Genomic DNA, 18,978 nt, shown 5'->3' with positions numbered 1-18,978 from the left:
CCAAGAGGTCACGGCCATTCCAGAGCCACACGCAACCCGGAGGGGGGCCAGGCAGGCCAGGGTGGGTGGGGCACTTGTCCGCATGCCTCTGTGTTCCTACGGAGGGATGACTTTCCTTTCCACACTGAAAGCCGGATAAAACCGTGCAGACGGCTACGGAGAAGAATGGGAATGTAGAGCAGGCAGGCGCAGCCCTGCCTCGTGGGTCAGCTGGGGGCCCCCGCGGGACTTTGGGCCAGGTCCTGCCCCTCTATGGGCAGGAAGTGGGAATGGAAGTAGGTGGCGAGGCGGCCTGCCCTCACTGTGCGTATACATGTGTGTGACAGGCGTGTGCGCACAAACTCGAAGGCACAGCCCTGCATCCACACATGTGCCCACACTCCCGTCCATACGGTCGTGGGTCCCACACCTCTGGGCCTCTGAGTCACCCCTGCCAGGCCACTGGGGACAGAGGGCCAGCCTCAGCTGGTCCTGGAGTACTGGCACCAAGGAACCATGATGGACTGGGGCCCAAGTCTGACCCCCAAAGCTGGGTGGGGCGGGGCCATGAGTTGGCTCAGGAGGCTGGCTTTGGGCCTAGGCCTGACACACACCTGCACGTGGCCTGGGGCAGGGCCCTGGCCTCCCCCAATGGGGCCGCAACTCAGGGACCATTATGGGATGGGGACACAAGCCCCCACGGGTCACATCACGGGCAGAGTCCGGATCAGTGGGCAGGGAGGGGGCCTGAGAGCCTGTGTTTCTCACCAGGGCCTGGTCCATGGCCCACACTCCGAGCTATGAGGGGCTGGAGGAGACCCTGGCTTAACCAATGTTCAGAACTGGGGCTGCAGGGGTGCAGAGGGAGACGGCAGAACTGAGCCCTCCCTGCCGGTGGCCTGACGCTGAGGGGCGGGGGGCCTGGGGGCGAGGTGGGGGCTGGGGGAGCCCCGCCACACACCCTCCGAACCCTGCTCCCTCCTGGCAACCACAGCTCACCGCTGCGGCACTGATCCCTCACCCTCGGTCACGAGAGCTTAAGAACCACTTAGTGTGGCGCCTGCTAATGAGCTGGCAGAAGTGGGTTCTGCCAGAGCCCGAGCCCTCTGGGGCGGGCCTCTGGGAAGTGGAGGCCACAGCCTGCAGGCCCCTCGGCCCCCGTAGGCCCCCCGGTGGTGGCTCCCTCTTTGCCCTTCGGGCAGAGTCAGGAGCTGCCCCACCCACGTGCTCGGACAGCCCTGCCCCCAGCCAGCGGGAGGGTAGCACTGGGCCCTCTGGACACACCTTCTCCCAGCGGCTGGCCTCCGCTGCCCCGTGGGCTCAGAAGGGCCGCAGCCCGACCCCTGCCTCCTGGCCTTCGGCCACTCACCCAGAGGCAGCAGGCACCTCCAGCACAGTTCCGGCATGGAACGGGGCGTGGTCTGCGGGCCTGGACTCCCGCACGCCCCGCCCACCTGTGCGATGTGGCCCCGCCCTCGGAGCAGCCGCCCCGCTGCGGTCCGAGTGGGGCCCACTGGTGTCGCCTGGCCGCCTGTGATGAGGCCCTGGCGTTGCGGTGGGAGGGCCGTGGTCCTGAGGGCACTGAATGAGGAATAGGCCTGGGTAGTGGGGTCGACGGCCTCTCCACGGGTGTCTGTGCTTTGGGAGCCCACCACGCTGTGAGGGGCCAGCCAGCTCTTGCTGCCAGAGCCCAAAGCCGAAGGGTGAGGGTCGGGGGTCCAGGTGGCAGATGGGGAGCCTGGGGCGGGGCCACGGCGGCGTGTCCCAGAGTGGGCGCACAGGCTCTGTGGGCAGATGCTGGGCCACCCACACCCCCTGGCCTCTGCCCGAATCAGTGGCCCCAGGGCTGCCTCCACTGTCTCCCTTCTCTCTGGGGCCTGGGCTTGCGTGAGGACCATCTCCCGGGGCCAGGCCGAGTTCAGCAGAGGGAGCCCCTCAGCTCAGGGGACCAGACACACAGTGAACAGGCGGTGGCTAAGAAGGAACTTTATTTCACAGGAGCCAGAGGCTCCACTGGCGCCCACTGGTCCGCCCACCAGGCTCCAGGAGGGTGGGCTCAAGCAGCGTGTGGAGGGATTCTGTGGGGGGGGGGGGGGGAGGAGAGGGGCCGGGAGGGGATGAGCACACCAGCCTGTGCAGCCTCTCAGGGTGTGGCTGGGCCCCGGGCCTTCCACTGCCATCTGGGCGAGGGCAGTGCCTCGGCAGGACTCCCATCCAGCCCACTCCCACCTTCCAGGCCGAGGGTGTGGCCAGGGGGCGCCGAGGCTAGGCCAGGGTCTGGCGGCCAAAGAGGTCGAGGGTGAGGGCGCTGAGGAAGGCGGGGATGCTGTCCTGCCGCTGCAGGTGCAGCTCAATGAGCTCTGGCACGGTCCGAGAGAACTCCGTCTCCAGCAGCTGCATCGTCGTGCCCGAGGGCCCCGTGGCCTGTGGGGGCGGGAGACAGTGGTTAGCTCGCTGGTGGCTCGGTGCTTCTCCCACGGGCCCCTCCGGCGGCAGGACAGGTGCGTGGGGAGGGACCTTCGAGGAGACCTGCTGCCCCCGCTCCCTGGGCCTCGGGCCAGCCCCTCGGCCTGTCCGTACGTGGGGCCTCGCCACAGCCCAGCAGGGACCACTTCAAATGACCGCAGGAGCCACGGTGACCTCTTCCCAGGAACCCCTGTCACTTCTGCCTCCCGCTCTGCATCTGGGCTTCCCCCACAGGGCAGGGGGCGCTAACGCTCCTCAGCAGGGCGGGTGTTGTGGCACAGACAGGGTGACCAGCGCTCCCACCCTCTCTCAGGGTCCTGTCCCCATGGGGCTGGGGCCACCACGTCGCCAGCTGTGCCACTGTGAGAGGCGGGCCACCCATCTCTGCTTGGCACACTGCCACACTCAAAATACCACCCGGTCCCTGGTCCCTTGTAAATCACTCTAATTAGGGCTGTTCACTTAGAACCAGAGTGCAATTTTTTAGAAAGCAAATTGCCCAGTAAGACGTGTTGGCTGTGGCTGGGTCTGGATGGGCTGGCTATGTCTCTGCTTCCCTGGCCCCAGTGTCTACAAGTGACAAGCTGTGGGTGGCCTGCAGGCGCCTGCAGGGGACCGAGATGTGCAGCCCTAATGGGGACGCCAAACCTGTGGCTGGCTGGCTGGCTGGCACCACGCAGACCCCGCTCTGCCCCACCTTGGGCCCCTGCTCCTGATGGCAGGGTATGCCAGCAATCCCATGGCCGCTGAGAATGAGAAGGGCCGTGCACAGAGATGGGTGGATGGCCATCTGAGGACTTCGTGGGCAGGGAATGCCCCGATGGCAGGGCAGAGGCCTCCGGTCCCTCTCAGTGACATGCACGGATGCGCCGGCCGTGGGGGATCCTGAGGGGAAGAGTGGCCCTGGGTGATGCCCCTTCTTTGGGAGCAGCTTGGGGTCAGCAAGGTCCCAAAAGGGCAGAGATAAGACCCCCTCCCTCAGGTGTTCCCTGGTCGTGGAGCCACTGGGGTTTGAAGGCGAGGCACCCAGCATGACAGGTTCCTGCAGGCACAGGGTGCCCGCTGCCGAGGGCGTGGACGAGAGAGACCTCAGAGGGTGTGGAGGTTAAACCCACCGTGAGGCGTGGCCTGGAGCCCTGGCACGAGTGGGGCCTGTCTTTGCTCAAGGCTGTCGCTACACGGAGGAGCCGTGGCCGGGACGGCAGGCTGCGGGAGGAAGGCCACACGACCCCACCCACTGACACCAATGGGTGTCCCTGCTGCACGCTCTCGGCAAACAGGGACAGCACACACACAGCGGCGGACAGACCTACAGACTGACTGACGGAGAGGTCGGAGAGCCCGGCACAGCACGCCTGACTGCTCTGAGGCCGCAGTCTGGTGTCAGGTCAGCGGGGAGTGTCCTCCCCACAGTCGGCCTGAGGCTGCCGGACATGCCTAGTTTCAGAAAATATTCTTTGACTCACACATCTTGCTTCACACAGAGTTTAACTCAAATGTGCCATGGACTTAAGTGTACAACACACGCCTACAAAACTGACACACACAGAGGAGAGACTCAGGACCCAGGACTGGACACAGAAGCACGACCCGCATGGCGGAGGCGGACATGCTCCGTGCTGGGGGCACGATCGCCGTGCATGTCCGCCACACGCAGTCCCGCGTCTGGGGGGGTCTGGTGTTTATTCACCGCCCCACCCTGCCCTGTCCTCCCCCCTTGCGCTAAGGTCCAGGTCTTGTGCACAGCCGGCCTAACACCTGGCACAGGGGCTGCAATGCTCTCTTTACTTCCGTGACCCTCATACTGCTGTCTGTTGCCTAGGGGCCCCAGGAGGGCCTGCCTGGCAGAGCCTCGGTCCCCTGGAGCCACAGGAAGGAGGCTAGAACCGGGACTCCCCAGCCACCTGTGGGCTCTTGGTGGCCTTGAGGCCCAGGACCAGCAGCCACTTTCACAGAGGTACGAGTGTCCCATGTTCAGATCTGAGGGTAACAGCCACTGTGCGGGGCCCAGCAGCTGGCAGTGTCCGCAGTCCTGCTCCAGGGGCTGGTTGCTGCCTGGGCCTCAGCCTGGGGCCTCCTGATCCCAGCCCAGCTGGGCCCTGGGGACGGGTCCATGCCCAGGTGCTGGGCAGTCGCGGACCCCTGTGCTGGGCAGTGGAGGGCCTGTCTCAACTCTACTGTGGGCAGATCCAAGGGCTGCCCAGTGTCCCTCCCTGTGGAGGGGCTGATACTTCTGGGCCTTCTGTGTCCACAGGCCGATGCCCGAGGGGGCCACGCCTCCAGCCGCCACGCTGCAGTGAGCCCTCCAGGCTGTGCTGCGGCTGTGTGCGTTCAGGCACGCTCTCGCACTCGCACCCGCACAAGGCCGCCGGAGAAGACATGGAAGGACGGTAGTGCAGGGCCGAGGGCAGGGCTGGGTTGCTGAGTGTCCTCACCCCTGGCTGCCCTCCGTGACGACCGGCCGCCTGCATGGCGCCTGCCAGAGTGGAGCAGCCCCGAGAGTGGGGTCGGGGTGGGGGGCATGCCGCGCGGTCCCAGATCCCACCAGTGCAGATGCCTGGGACCCCCGTCGGCCAGAACGTGTGACTCCCAGCTGTGGGGGGATGCCCACGCCACCTGTCAGCCTTCCTCCCAGAATGCCCCCAGCCCCCGTGGGAGACTGCCTCTGTGGACGCTCCCTGTCCTCCTGCCCCCCCACTGGTAGGGCCACTGGAGGTGCCACGCATGCCCGGGGTCAGTCCCGGGCCACCACAGCCACCTTCGGGCGGCCCTCTCCCTCGGCTCGGTTCTGGTGGCTCCTAGTGCCTGAGGGCCCTGCCCCCTCGCCACACGGGCCACCTTAGCCCTCTGCTGACTCTGCCAGCTCACCCTGGCCACCGTGAGAGCGTGGTGTCCCTCCATGACACCTCGTCACCCCAGAGGCCGGGCCGGCCCCCCGAAGCCCTTCCTGACACTGTGTCCCACGGGCACCTCGCATGCCACCCAGGACTGTGTCCCTCAGGGCAGCGGGCACAAGGACCCGAGGGAGGTGCGCTCTGCCGCACGATGATCAGGCAGAGGGACCCTGGCAAGTGGGTCAGGACGACTTGGACAGAATGCAGAGAACACAGCAAAGGCGTGTCCAGTGTGGGAAACAGCTCACCCAATTAGTCCTGCTAATTGTGCTGCGAGCGAGGTCCAAATGCGGCGTGTTCTAATTACGCCGGCGTTGTTGGAATTCACCATCCCCGGCTGGGGTGACCTTTTCCCGGAGCGGCTGGTGGGGGCGAGGCCAGGCGCCCCGACAGTTGCAAACCGACCCTGAGCCCGAGCTGTTATTATCATGCTATTCACGCAGCGCCGCGCTCCCACGGTGCTCCAGATCCCTGCGCAGCTGCTGCGCGGCCTCACGGGGGGCGGGGGGGGGGGCTGCGCACGTGGGGCGGCCGTTTCCGGGAGCCTCGCCCATCCCAGGTGGCGCCGGTGCCAGTGACTCGCCCAGCGGCCCAGGTCTGGTGGAGCAGAGGCCACCAGGAGCCCTGGGCAGAGGGGGGTCCGGGGGGGGGCAGACAAGGGACACGCACATGGGCCCCCCTGGCTGGGCCCAGAGGCTGCCCCGCCAGCCCCTCCAGAGGCAGAGGGCCCTGCGCACAGAGCCAGGGCTGACGCCCCCGCGCCCACGTGCTGCTCCGGCACTCGGGCACTCGCCCCCACCCCCCCGCCGGTGGCCGCAGACAAGCCCTGCCACCTCGAAGCAGTTTTCTGAGGGGCTCACAGGGCAACAGACCTGTCCAGAGAGCCCTGTGGCTGCAGTCAGAGACCTGTGACCCGCACCCCAGTCTCTTCATCCCACGCGACAGTGGGCACCCCTGTCACCGCTCTGAGCCACGGTGTCCTCACTAAGGTGGGGACACGGTGTCTGTGTTCCCACCTCAGTGCTCGGCAGGCTTCTGGCCACGAAAGAGGCACAGGGACAGGCCCACCTGCTTGTCCAGAACAGCCAGAAACACGAGACACGCCCCACGGAGCAGTGGTCCCCAGTCCTGGGCTCAAGGGAGCACAAGCCCCTGGGGTGTCCCGCTGGCCCGAGCTGGTGGGCACTCTGGGTTGGGGAGACAGAGCAGAGTTTGGGGAAACCGAGGTGGCCAGAGGGCACAGGACAGAGGGCCCCAGAGAGGAGCCAGGCATAGAGAAAGGACTGAACAGAGGGCTCCTGAGTCCTCGGCGGAGTACTGGCCAGCACTCTGGTGGGAGTCACCCCTGGGGCCACACAGTGGGGAGAACACCTGTCCCCACCAGCCACGCTGCCAGCTCACTGTCACGCAGGGTGGAGAGGCAAGTGGGTCCCCCTCAGTGACGCTCTCGTTCTGCCACAAGTCCCAAACGAAGGTCTGGAAGCATCACACTGTCCTGAGCTATCAACCACACCTCTGAACAAGGCTCAAGAACAGCCACAGGAAACGAAAGCACCCTGTCCCCACCCAGGCGGCATTCACCATGGGTGGTGTCCATCAAAGGCAACAGGCAGGCAGCAAAGCAGGGACCACGGGGAGGAGAAAGGCCGGTCAGCTGAGACCAACACAGGACTGATGCCGGTGGCAGAATCGGATGACACTAAGTCGGTTGGAACTTCATTCCACGCCAGGAAAGCCAGTGTCAGGAAAGGTGCTGGCACGGGAGCCAAACTGCACCCCCACAGCACGGAGTGGGGCACCCCGGGTGGGCGTGGCAGTGGGTCATGCACTGCAAGAGCAACAGGAGCCAGGCCTCGGGGAGGCGGAGGGAGAATGAAAGGGACAGAGAAGTGTGCCAGAGAGTGAAGGGGCCACTCCGGGGGCCCCGGGGGTCAGCGTGTCTGCCCACCGGACAAGAGCCAAACCCCAGCCAGCTGCTTCGATGGGGCTGCCTTTCCGCCGGGGTTCCAGTGGAAAGCAGTGGATGAGGCTTCAGCCAGTGTGGCCTCACCCTGAGCTGGGGCACAAGGGTGTTCTGCTGAAGGCTCCAGGGCAGGGAGGAGGGTGCCAGGAGGCGGGGACCCAGGAGACAGTGCCCCTGCACATGGCGACTCAGAGGCCACTCCCAGCCTTCCAGACACCAGGGGCACGCGCCACCCCTGCCCTGGGCGATCTCCCAACGTCCGCGCCATGGGTGGTCCACACCTGCTGGGAAGCGCGGGGGCTCCTGGTGAGGGCGTGAGCCGGGCCCAATGCCACCCCCAGCTCCAGCCCCCGAGGCCCCGCTGCTGCCTCTGGCCCCACGACTGCCCGCTCTCCTCTGGTGTCTGGTGGCGCCGCCCGCGAACTGCCTTGTTCTTCATCTTTGGCTGAAAACCCGATCGTGAAAGAAAATTTTCTTTCTCCTTTTTTAATTAGTGCCTGGTAATATTGCCAAGCTGTGAGTTTACAGCTTTGTAGATCTTGAGTTTCTGACACTAATTACTCACAAAGGCTTTTTCGGCTGCATTCAACTCTGCAACCACCAGAGCTGGCAATCAGGTGGCGGCAGGTCTCGCGGCTCCCACACGGCTCGTCCACCCGGGTGGCCACCACCTTCCCCACGGACCCCAGCCGTCTGAGGGTCCAGCCCCGAGGCCGAGGGGATCCACCCAGGCCCAGGCCCTCAGCTGCAGGCTCGAGCAGGCAGCGGGGAGGGAGCTGGAGGTGCGCTTTGCCCACAGCCCCTGCTCCGGGAGCCGCTGGGACACACTGCCCACCTCCCGCGGCTGCGTTCTCAGCCCAGCCTCCCTCCCTGTGCTCCTGGTGGAGCGGAGCTGGAGTCAGGGCACCGAGGGCAGGCAAGGCCTCACTCACGGGCTGGCAGGTCTGCAGAGGGGACATCATGCCTGGGCTCCCCAGCGCGTGTGCATGAAGTGCAGGGACAGCCCCCAGAGCTCCTCTGAGGGCAGGACCCCCAGGCAACCCCCCACCTCGATTTGTGCTATTTGAACGGGCAGGACGGAGCTCTGTGGTCCCTCCTTGCTCTTCCTGGCAGAACCTGGAGGTGCTTTGATGGACAGGAAGTCAAGTGCCCCTCCCCTTGCTCCCTGGACCGGCAGAGCCGGTGGCACAGTGCTATGTGCCTGGGCCAGCCCCCAGCGCCACGACCGGTCAGGTGCAGTTTAGTGCTCTTTATTGCAGCTCTAGTTCAAGAGCACTGAAGACATCTTGCTGCCAAAGCACACGGCCTCCACTGGGCTTCCCTCCCGACAGAAGGGGTGGGACACGGAGCTGGGGTGGGGACTCAGGCTCCAGGCTGGTTTCCGAAGTGGCGGGTTTGGCCAGGACTGGCCTTCTGAGAGAAAGTGAGGAGACCCTGCTTCAGACACAGCTGCGGGCCGCGCGGGGGACCAGGGCTGTGATGAGCCTGGGGAGACAGGCACCTCCCTTGGTTTCTGCGTCTCTGGCCCCCGCTGTTCTGCCACCTCAGCAGACGGGGGAGCTCGGGAGGTTTGGGTCTCTGTGTGTGGGCATGGGGCCCACACCCCTGCAGCAGAGAGGCACCCTGGCTGTGGAAACTGCGGCTGGAATATTCAGGAAGACCGGCACAACACTGCGGCGGGAAAGGCAATTAGAAGAGCAGGCCGTTTGGGGACGTTGGCTGTAATGGTGGCTGAGCCCGGCCTGTGCCCCGCACTGCCCCTCCATGACCTGCAGCAGGACCAGCCGGCACCTGGGCTCCGGAGGGAGCCTGGGGCCAGAGCAGGGAAGGAGCCCCCAGGGTGGCGAGCGCGGGGCCTGTCTGCAGTGCTGGGGCTGAGGCCCCCAACAAACGCTCACCCCGCTAAGGCACAGGGCGGAGTCAGAGGGACCGGAAAGGCCGGGTCCCAGGTCCTCTTCCTCCAGGGCCGCCCCCAGGATGGCCTGCGGTGACTCAGCACAGGATGGGTGCACTGTGGGCTCAGGCGCTCGCGCAGCCGGTCCCTCCTCTGTGAACAGCCCAGACAACCACCTCGCAGGCTGTTGTCAGCAGGCCCGCCCAGGGAGCTGTGGGTGGGCTCAGGGCCAGGGTCCCTGTCTCCGCCACCCCTCAGGGTGTGGGGTGAGGCCATGTTGACGCCCAGGGCTCGTCTCGCTGCCGCTGGGCTCAGGGCCCTGCCCGGACAGCTGCCAGGGCCGCCTGCCGGGAGAGCACAAGGGGCCCACTGGACTCGGCCCGCTGCCTGGGCACAGCGGGCTGGGCTTGGGGTTAGGGAGGTCCCACAACTTGCTCCCAGCCTGCCACAGCTTCCCGGACACGGACACGGACACGGGGCCCTGTGCCCTGAAGCGCGGCTGGAGCACAGAGGCTGAGCGCAGAGTGCTGACAGGGGCAGCACAAGGCTGCGACCTTGGCCGAGGAGACAGCCCTCACCAACGCCTGCAGCTGCACTGAGGACAGTGAGTCGACGAACCGCAAAGTGACGGCCCAGAGCCCACAGGGCCACTGATCTTGGCTCACGGGAAGCAGCCACCGGCTGGGAGATGGCAGCCCGGCTGGCCTGCCTGTCCTCAGACTCTCGGGTGTTCTCAAGCCGGGAGATGAGCTCAGTGGGCCCCACACCCCAGGGCCCCGGAGAGGCTGTGGCTGCCCCGGGCAGAAGCCCGCGAAGCCAGGCTCTCTCCACCAGAGGGCCGCCCCACCCCTAGGTGGTGTCGGGTGGTGGCCACAACCGCAGAGGCCTGCAAACATGCTCCACTGCCCCTCGAAAGTGACAGGCAGATGGAGCTATCACAGCTTGGGGACTTGCTCCAGGGTATCAGTGCCTGGGACTGCTGGAGAAGCCACAGAGCAGCGGACGGACGGCGGAAGGCGGCACTGCGCACACGGCAGGCAGAATTGGCGCACCCACCCCCAGCCGCGCCAGCCAGTGCTGCTGCCCGGTGCCCCTGCCCGGCAGCAGCCCGAGCCCCCTGGCCGCCCCCCACACTTGCCCCGCAGGGCCCCCCAATGCTGTGCGGGATGGTGTGCGGGGCACCCCGCTCCACCAGCACCTTGGCCGCCAGGCGCTGACCCGTCTCGGGGGGCATGAGTCACATTATGGGGTTTTCTCCCTCCTGCTGGCAGCTCTGCCTCTTCATTGGCCATATTCACTAGGAAAATCCAAAACCGTTCTGCAACTGGCTTGCTCCTCGGCCCCAGGAATGGAATGCAAATCATCTCCCCAGACTCCCCATCCGGCAGATACCCTCCCGTGACTTATTCTCTCGAGTGTCCCTACCTGTCCTGGGAGAGGGATGCTGCTCTTCCCCCTGGGGCTGTTTGGAGGCCACGGACCTTCCCCCAACTTTGTTCTTTGCTGCCGAGTAGGCAGCGGGTCTCCCTCGGGGCACGACCCTCAGGGGGTCCTGGGAAGCACCCTCGGGGGCCGGAACAAGCAGGAACAGGGCTGGCAGACCTGTGGTGGTGGTGGGGGGCAGGGCCCAGTCCCCAGGTCTGCTTTGGAAGCTCTCTCCCTCGGCCACGTGCAGGGTGGCGGACCAGCCTGGCTCTGTGCTCCCAGGGCTAGGTGCTGCAGTCTGGTGCCCCGACCCCTGTGGTGAGACAGGGCCTGAGGCCCGCACTGGGCATGGGTGTCATAATGTCCATTGGGCTGGGAGGGCTGAGTGAGGTGACCTGAGAACCCAGGTGGGCAGGAGAGCCCACTGCCCCCACCCAAGCCTGGCACAGAGGTGCTGAGAGCCGGCCCCAATGGGGCTGGGTGATGGGACGGGACTCACAGTGAGTTGCGCTGAGTGGTCTGCAGGACGATGGCCCCAAGCATTTACCTCCAGAGTGTGTTCGGGAGGGAAAGGCCTGGTAAACTCTAGTAAACCAGTAAAACTCCAGTGAAAAGCTTCCGGGGGCTGTCACATGGGCAGTGGCCATGTCTCTCTTCCCGGGCGTCTGCACCTGCACCACCCAGTAGGAGCCACCCTGCAGCCTCCAGCTCTGAGCTCCCCTGAAGGATGGGGGCGCCTCCCACGGGTGCTTGAGTGAGATTCTGGATCCACCAGCCAGGAGGGGCTGGGACCTCTTGGGTCGGCATGGTCCACTGCCCAGTACCACCCTCGGCTGTCCTGGCAGCCCCCACCTGCACCCCCCTCCTCCAGCCAGGTGGCCCCACCCCAGAACCTTCCCCGACAAACTCGAAGGCAAGGAACAGGCCACCAGTGCTCCTGACAGCATGAGGATAGCGCCCACAGCAGCCCCCACACACTCAGGTTTGGACGCGGGGAGGGGCCTTGGAGAGATGCACGTCTCAGGGCAGAGAGCCAAGTTGCCCTGCCCCAAGACACTGCAGCCTGGACCCTGCAGAGCAGACAGGTAGGAGGAGACACTGGGCCCTGCTCCACGAGCTCGGCTCGGGGACTTGCAGCTCCCGTGGCCTCTTGACAGCCTAGACACGAAGGTGGTGCCCTAGACACCGGCCTGGGGCCAGAGCAAGGCCCTGGGGCACAGCTTCTGTCCTGCCCTGCAACCACTCGGGGCCCGACAGTCTTCCCTGCATCTGTTAATTATGACAGGGTGAACAAGAGCGTTCTGGAAAACCCATGTTTCTATGTGATTGCTCTTTTAATAGGTTGGTTTAACATTTGAAATTTGATTTAATTCAACCTGATTCTCCTCAGCATGGGGTCAGGCTGAGTGTGGGGAGCTCGTTCCCGGAGCCCGTCATTAACACGGGGACCCCGGAGCACGCTCCGCTCCTTGGGCGCCACACAGGGCTTGGCGTGGGGGCAGGGGGCACCGCCCCCCAGGGTGCACAGCTGGGCCCGCGCCCCCTCACAGGCCCTGGAAGGATGCCATGAGAAGTGCAGAGAGCCTAGCACTCTGCTGGCCAGGCACGTGAGCCCAGTGACAGGGGTGTCACAGCTGGCTGCCGTCCCCACCTGCCAGTGATCAGAGGCCCGTGTGCCCTGACCACAGCTCTGGCACCAGGACACAGGCCGATGCCATGGACAGAATGCCGCACCCCACATCCTCGCCACACTGCCCCTGAGCGCTTCCCGTGCCGTCCAGCCCTGCGCCTTTGCACGTGCGGGCCCGCAGCCTGGACCCTGCTTTTCCCTGGGTTCTTATTCTTCCAGGGCCACTGCCAACTCCACTCTTGTGAAACCGCCCAGAGCTTCAGTAGAGCTGACCACTTCCTCCTCCTTCACTTGGATGGGGGTGCTCTCACTGCGAGTGATGTGCCCTCGACCCAGGGGTAACGGGAGGAGGGGGCACAGAGCCTCACATCACAGGCCCTGCTTAGGACACCACCACAGGGGGACAGCAGCATGACGTCACGAGTGACAGCGTCATGACTGGCTTAAGCTTCATTCTGCATATTTTATTCTGCTCTGGCGCACTTTCTACAATTACTTTTACGGTTAGGAAGGCACAGATGTTCCTAACTCAGGCTGGCAGCCAGGAGCCCCGCCTGCTCTCAGTCCCTGGGTGCCCAGTCCCAGCACCCATGTCTGTAGGCCCCTGGCACCCAAACCCCCCACCCTCCTCACTCACACTGGGAAGGTCCAGAGGAGGGTTGTGGCTGCAGCTGCAGGGCCAGGCCTGCCACGCCCTGGCCTCCCGGCAGACCACGCGTCCCTGAGACCCCTGGGGCCCTCAGTGCGCACCTGACTGTGGCCTTTGAACCAGCTGCTGCAATGAAGCCAGCTCCTCCCGCAGCGCCAGGCCGCCTCCCACGGTCGGTCGGGGCCCACTGACTGCTGGAGGGTCGGGTTCGCCTCCAGGGGAAGATACTGCCGTCTGGCCCAACCCCAGCCTCAGGGCTGTCGGGAAGTCACAGCCGCTTCCTGAACTCCCCCCGTGACTGGGGTGCAGCGCTCCCCACGCCAGCTCAGCCGGCTCTTTGTGTGTCCATCTCTGCAGACTTTCATTCTGAGGCTGGCAAGCCTCTCTGGGTCCTGAGCTGAGGGCTCTCGTCCAGCCCCGCCCCTGGCCCCACAAGCCGGCCCCTGCCGCACAGAGGGGCCCAGCACACTGGGAAGTGGCCGCCCTGCCTGGCGTCCTCCAGCTAAACACAAGCCCGGCTTCTGCCCTGGTCCCTGCGCATCCTGGGTCACTGGGCTTCTAGGGCCTGCTCAGCCCAGCCTCTGAGCTGAAGAAAGGGGAGAGGTTTTGAAGTCATCGTCGAGTGTCCAAAGCAGCTGCCTTTGAAGCTCAGGGACTCACAAAAGGCTGGCACACGTTACAGTGTCTGCTTGGACCCCCTCTCCCCGCCCTTGGCCATGCCTGCAGGGGACCACATGGCCCACAGGAGCCTGGCTGTGCACAGCGGGGCAAGGCCGGGCAGGGAGTGACCCTGGCAGCCCTGTCACCCAGGGTGGACGTGCGGTCCCCCTCTCTGAGGCTCCCTGCTACCCTGGCGGCCTGGGGGGACTAGACGGCTGTGTCACGGGCAGCTCGCTGTAGGTGCTTCTTCTGGAAGAAGCAGAGTTTCTGCAGGCTCTGCCGGCAGGGTCCGGGCAGCTAGCTGAATCCATACTAGCTGAGTCCACAGGAGCCCCTCCCAGGCTGGTGGCCTGGAGAACAGAGCGCGCTCAGCCGCAGCACCAGACGGGGGACGTCTGGCCCTGGTCCAGGCCAGGCTCACGGATGAGGGGCCGGAGCGAAGGGTGGGCTCTGGCAGAGCGGCCTGAGTGCCCCAGGGCCGGCGTCCCTCCCACTGGCTGCCACGCCAACACAACGGCTCTCGGAGCTGCCTCCAGGAGCCGCAAACCTGACTGCCAAGAACGTGGACACACCTGGATGCCCTTCAGCAGGTAAAGAACGAACGAGCCGTGGGCCCTGCAGGTGGCAGAGCACTCTTCAGTGGGGAAGCGAGGAGCGGTCAGCCAGGAGAAGGCAGGGAGGGACTGTGAGCGCACACCAGTCAGTGCTGAAACCTGTCTGATGAGGCTGCGTGCTGTGTGGTCCCTGCTCGGGGACGCTCTCGGAAAGGCGAACTGTGGGGACCGCGAGGAGAGGGGGTGGCCAAAGGATCGGGGTCTGCAGGGCGTGGGGACTGCAGGGGACTGCAGGGGACTTCGAGCTGTGCAGCCCTGGTACAGGAGGGGGCCGCGCATGCTGGCCAGAACAGGCTCACAGGCTCACAGCGCCTCCCCCCACTGAGGGCAGCGACGACAGGGGGGTGGCTGGCACCCTCTGTTCTGGCTCCGGGGCAGAGGTTTCCCTCCAGGACGCTGGGCAACTCCAGAAGGACCCTCTGGGCGCCCAGCAAGTGGGGGGTTCCCAGGGGCCCCATGACGGGGCTGGGAGGCTCAGGGCCCCATAACGGGGCCAGGCCCCCAGGGGGCCTCTGACTGAAGGAACAGCCCACAAGCACCATCACCAGGCTTGCAGGCCATCGGACGCCACTGCCTCCAGAGCCCAGTGCTTTCTGGCAGCAGAGGCGGGGAAGGGAGGCCACTGGTAGGCAGCCAAGAGCCCCAGTGGCGTGCCAGCCCCCGCTCATTCGACGCCCTGCAGGAGGGTCAGTTTGCAGAAGGAGAAAAGCAGGACTCTATGGTCTTGACTCTCACTCTGTCCCTCAGCCACTGCTGGCCACCCACCTGGGGCTGGAGCAGACCCTACACAGGGGTCCCCAGAGCGCCAGGGGGTCCTGGGTCCGGAGCACGGGTGGGAACCCTGGACCACACGGCGCAGACTACCGTCCCTGTGTGTGTCACAGAGCCCCTGGCTGGGAGGCAAGCGTGCCCGCCACGCGGCCCTTGCCACACCTCATTCCTCCGGGGCCGCCCGCCCCCCTCACGGGCTCTGTCCCCACAGTGGCGATGAGCCGGCCCCTCCCGTGCCTGGCACAGGCCTGCCCCCAGTAGCTGGCCATCTAGCACAAAGCTCGCGCCCTCTTGCTGGCCTGGGTGCTGCCCTGGCTTCTCGTTACAGCACGTGGCCCCGCGGCCCAGCTGCTCCGACGGCACCCAGCACGCCGCCTGGCCCAACACCAGCTCCTCCCTGGTTCTTCAGCCCCTGTGGGCACTGCCGCCACTGGACATGGCCTGGCCTTGTGCCCTTGCCCTCCCCTGGCTGGGCGACGTGGGCACAGGCACAGTGTCACCACAGAGCCAGCTCAGAGTGGTCCTGTCCCACATCCAGCGAGGGGCCCAGCTGCTTCTCCAAGGCGACAGCCCAACCCAGGCGGGCAGCAGAGGCATCGCGGGGCAGCGCGGGGCAGCGAGGGGCAGACCGCCAGTGCCCTGGGCCGGCCCCCGGGCCGAGAGCCCCACCCGCCCACCTTGAAGACGAGGCAGTCGTCCTTGCGCTCGGCGTACATGGACGTCAGCCGGTACTGGCTCTCCCTGGTGATGTCGACCTGGTAGCCCGTCAGCGCGTAGCAGACCTTGCGGAACTCCTGGATCTTGGTCTGGAAGACCTCCTTGAGCCGCTGGTTTTTCAGCTCGGCGCTCTCCACCTGCTTCTTCAGCTCTGTGAAGAGAAGGGGGTGAGGTGGCAGGCTTCGGGAGCGGCAGGGTGCCCAGGTCAGAGGTCACAGACCGCAGGGGGATGGGGAGGGACGCCTGCCACACATCAGCACCCTTGCCGTGTGAGCTCAGCCACCAAACAGAAAGGACATGCCAGCCACACCTGGCTGCTTGTGGTCACGGCAATGACAGGATTCTGCTTAACACGGTGGCTAAAGAAAAGGGAGAAGCTGACCACCAGCCATTGCCTGGCTCTGGGCTCTGGACACACACCTAGTTCATTTCCTTCCAAAGGCTTGGCTCTTGGCAGGCCCTGGGGAGGGGCCTGTACCAGGACAGGAAGGGTGATGGGGGCCAATCTGCCCCCCGGCACAGTCTCCGATGGGCTTGAAGGAGGCACTGCTGGACCACGGGTCAGCTCTGCAGTCCTGGGCCCTGACGCCCGACTGGGTGACTGACAAAGGCCCCCAGTGTGCAGGAGTCCCTGCCACCGGCACCCCACAGGGGCCAGCACCAAGAAGTAGTGAGGGCAAGGGCCTGGAGACAGAGGTTGTTGGGAGATTCTGGACCATGATCTCCAGGGGTTCCCTTGCCGGTGACCCAGACAGCGCAGGCTCCTGCAAGCTTCCCTGGCAGGGCCCCAGGCCACCCTCCACTGCTGCCACAGTTTACGGCCACACGGGGAGACATCAACTGTGCAAAGCCAGCAGGAGGACACACGGCGATTAGCATGAATCCTCACCCAAGGTGCCTTCCCAGTAATTAAACCTCGATTTATCGCCCACTAATTAGCGAGGCTGGCTCACTTAAACACAGACGCAGTCATCTCTGGAGCTGGGTGCTTCCTGGCGCTCTGGTCTGGAGCTGGATGGGGAGCCCCTCCAGGCCTGGGGCTGCCCCGAGTGGGGCAGGAGGGAGCCCTGTGGGCTGAGTGCCAGGACCCCTGACGTGACAGGAACGGGTTCCTCAGGCTGAGCCACAGTCCGGCAGCGGGCTGCGAGGCAGCGCAGACGCCCCGCCAGACAAGCAGGAGCGCAGGACTGAAGCCCCAGCCCAGGCAGGACCATGGCCAGGAGCGGGACCCCCAAAGCCTCACTGCCTCTCTCACACTGTGGGACACACCGGTCCTGAGCACACACCTCGATTTATACTTCTTGCCACTCTGTGGGCAGCTGGGGCCGGCCTCGTGCTGGCTCTGAGCAAGAAGCCCCAAACTGGGGCACTTGCTCCTACTGGCCCCTGCGTGGTGCACAGAGAGGCTGTGCTTGGTGCCTGTCCACCTGGCCACGTGCCCAGCCCTCCTTGGCCCCGGTGGTCACCGGCCGCGATGGCCCTGGTGGACCCCTTGGCTAATCAAGCAGTCGGACTGTGACATCAAGAGGACAGTCGGAGCTCTGTCCCCAGTGCCTGAGCGGCAGCTCACCCAGTGCAGCCCGTCAGCGGGAGAAAACGCCCCTGTGCTGGGGACGTCCACCGCCCGTGTGTCCACGGTGACACTTCACCCGTCACGGACTGCACAGCCTGGGGTGGGTCCCAGGTGTCCAACAGGGAAAATTATGTTCTGGTCATAACTGCAGCCTGACCTTGGGGAAGAAACAGCCCGGCAGCCCCCGCACGCACATCTTGGTGCCACCCGTTCTCAGGTCCCTCTGGGGGAGACACGCTGTGCCTCGGGGGTCAGGGGAGGGTGCAGCACATGCCCTGCTGGGGAGCCAGGCCCACGTGGCCCTTGACAGGAGAGAACACAGGGGCTCAGAGGGGACAGGTACTCAAGGTGACGTGGCTGAGGGTTGAAGGGGCCCGGCCCGGCTGCCTGGCCCAGGTGAGGCTGGAGGACTCAATTAAGGCAGGCGAGGAGGGCGTGGTGTGTGGCCTGGCAGTCCGCTCACACACACCTGGGCAGAAGGTTCACAAGACAGTGTGGACCAGAAACGTAAGATGGGCCTTCTGCCCCAGAGACGCTATAACCGACAGTCTCTTCCCAGGGGTCACAGTGGCCCACTCTGCACCCACCCACGGCCACTCCAGTTGCCCGACCTGCCCGGGATTACCCCAACCGTGGCTGATGGGGCCACGGAGAGCCCCACTTTGCACCCCTAACCCCGCCACAGGGGCTCCGGGGAGCGAGTGCAGGACGGTAGGTCTGGCAGGCCTGCCCTCGGAGCTCCGCCCCCCCCCCCATCCTCCCTTTACTTGCCCTGGGCTCCTGCCCTCCAGCCACACTGACCAGAAGAAACTAAGCACCAGCCCCTGTCTGGTCTATGTCAAGGCCTTTCCTCATCCCCTGCCACACCACCACCACCATGTCCTGGCCCCCTCCCCATAGCCACCCGCTTGGTTCCCTGCTGGTCCTGGTGAGGGGCGTCGGGACTGAAAGCACAGTGGTGTGGAGGGCAGACAGGAGCTGCGGGGGGGGTGGGGCGACGGGGGGACGGGGAAGAGGTCAAGAGCCAGCATGGCTGGGCTCCAGAACCACACCGGGTGCTGTGGCTGCACATGCGGCCCAGGCGCATCGGCTGTATCAGCCTCATCCTCCACGCACCCCCGACACCTGGCTCCCCCTGGGCTCAAGAAGCAGCAGCAAGAGCTTGGTGGGCAGGATGCAGAACAAACATATATGGGCTCCGCCAAGACGGAGGCGTAGGTGGAAACACTGCGCCTTCTCCCACAACCAAGTTTGAATACAACAAAGGTCTGGAGAAACAAAGACACAACCAAAGGACAGAAAATTGAATTATACGGAAGTCCGACTACATCTAACCGTTCAACGGGGACGGTAAGAGGGGCGGAGCCAGCAGTGAGCAGGGTCGGGCAGGACAGGGCCCCCGACCCAGGCGCGCAGGCAGACGGGAACCAGTTGGGGTGCGGGGCAGACCGCGGGCGCATATTCGTGCACAGTGAGACAGACCACGCAGGCCCCAGGGGGCGAGGGCTGACGGCGGTGGCACACTCACGTGCAGTGGGACGAAACACGTGGGCCCGGTGACGGCAGCAACTGCGGCACCAGAGAGGGCCATGGCGGCAGGTGGCGGACGGGACGCCATAGTCCCTCTTTGACCCCGCCCCCACATACAGCGTCACAACCCAGCGACTTAGTTGCCCTGTTCTAGTGAACACTTTAGGGCTCTGATCCTGCTATGGAACAGGCACGAACAACCCGAAAGATGGC

At 65.4% G+C, this 18,978-nt stretch overlaps 1 protein-coding gene across 1 annotated transcript in view; it reads right to left on the bottom strand.

The window, feature by feature from the left end:
• Positions 1–1,950: 1,950 nt before the first annotated feature.
• The window catches only part of MAD1L1 (mitotic arrest deficient 1 like 1), a 171,098-nt gene continuing 154,070 nt past the window's right edge, over positions 1,951–18,978 (bottom strand). Inside the window, exons 17-18 of the mRNA XM_037057932.1 lie at positions 15,623–15,813; positions 1,951–2,403 (exon numbers count right to left, since the gene is read on the bottom strand). Of these exons, the coding sequence (XP_036913827.1) occupies positions 2,245–2,403; positions 15,623–15,813 (350 nt within the window). The 3' untranslated portion in view covers positions 1,951–2,244. The remainder of the gene's footprint in view (positions 2,404–15,622; positions 15,814–18,978) is intronic.

Source organism: Sturnira hondurensis, unplaced genomic scaffold, assembly GCF_014824575.4.
Source record: "Sturnira hondurensis isolate 20B ecotype Veracruz unplaced genomic scaffold, ASM1482457v3 Scaffold0009733, whole genome shotgun sequence".
Classification (NCBI taxonomy): Eukaryota; Metazoa; Chordata; class Mammalia; order Chiroptera; family Phyllostomidae; genus Sturnira; species Sturnira hondurensis.
This window is presented reverse-complemented; position numbering and strand designations above follow the sequence as displayed.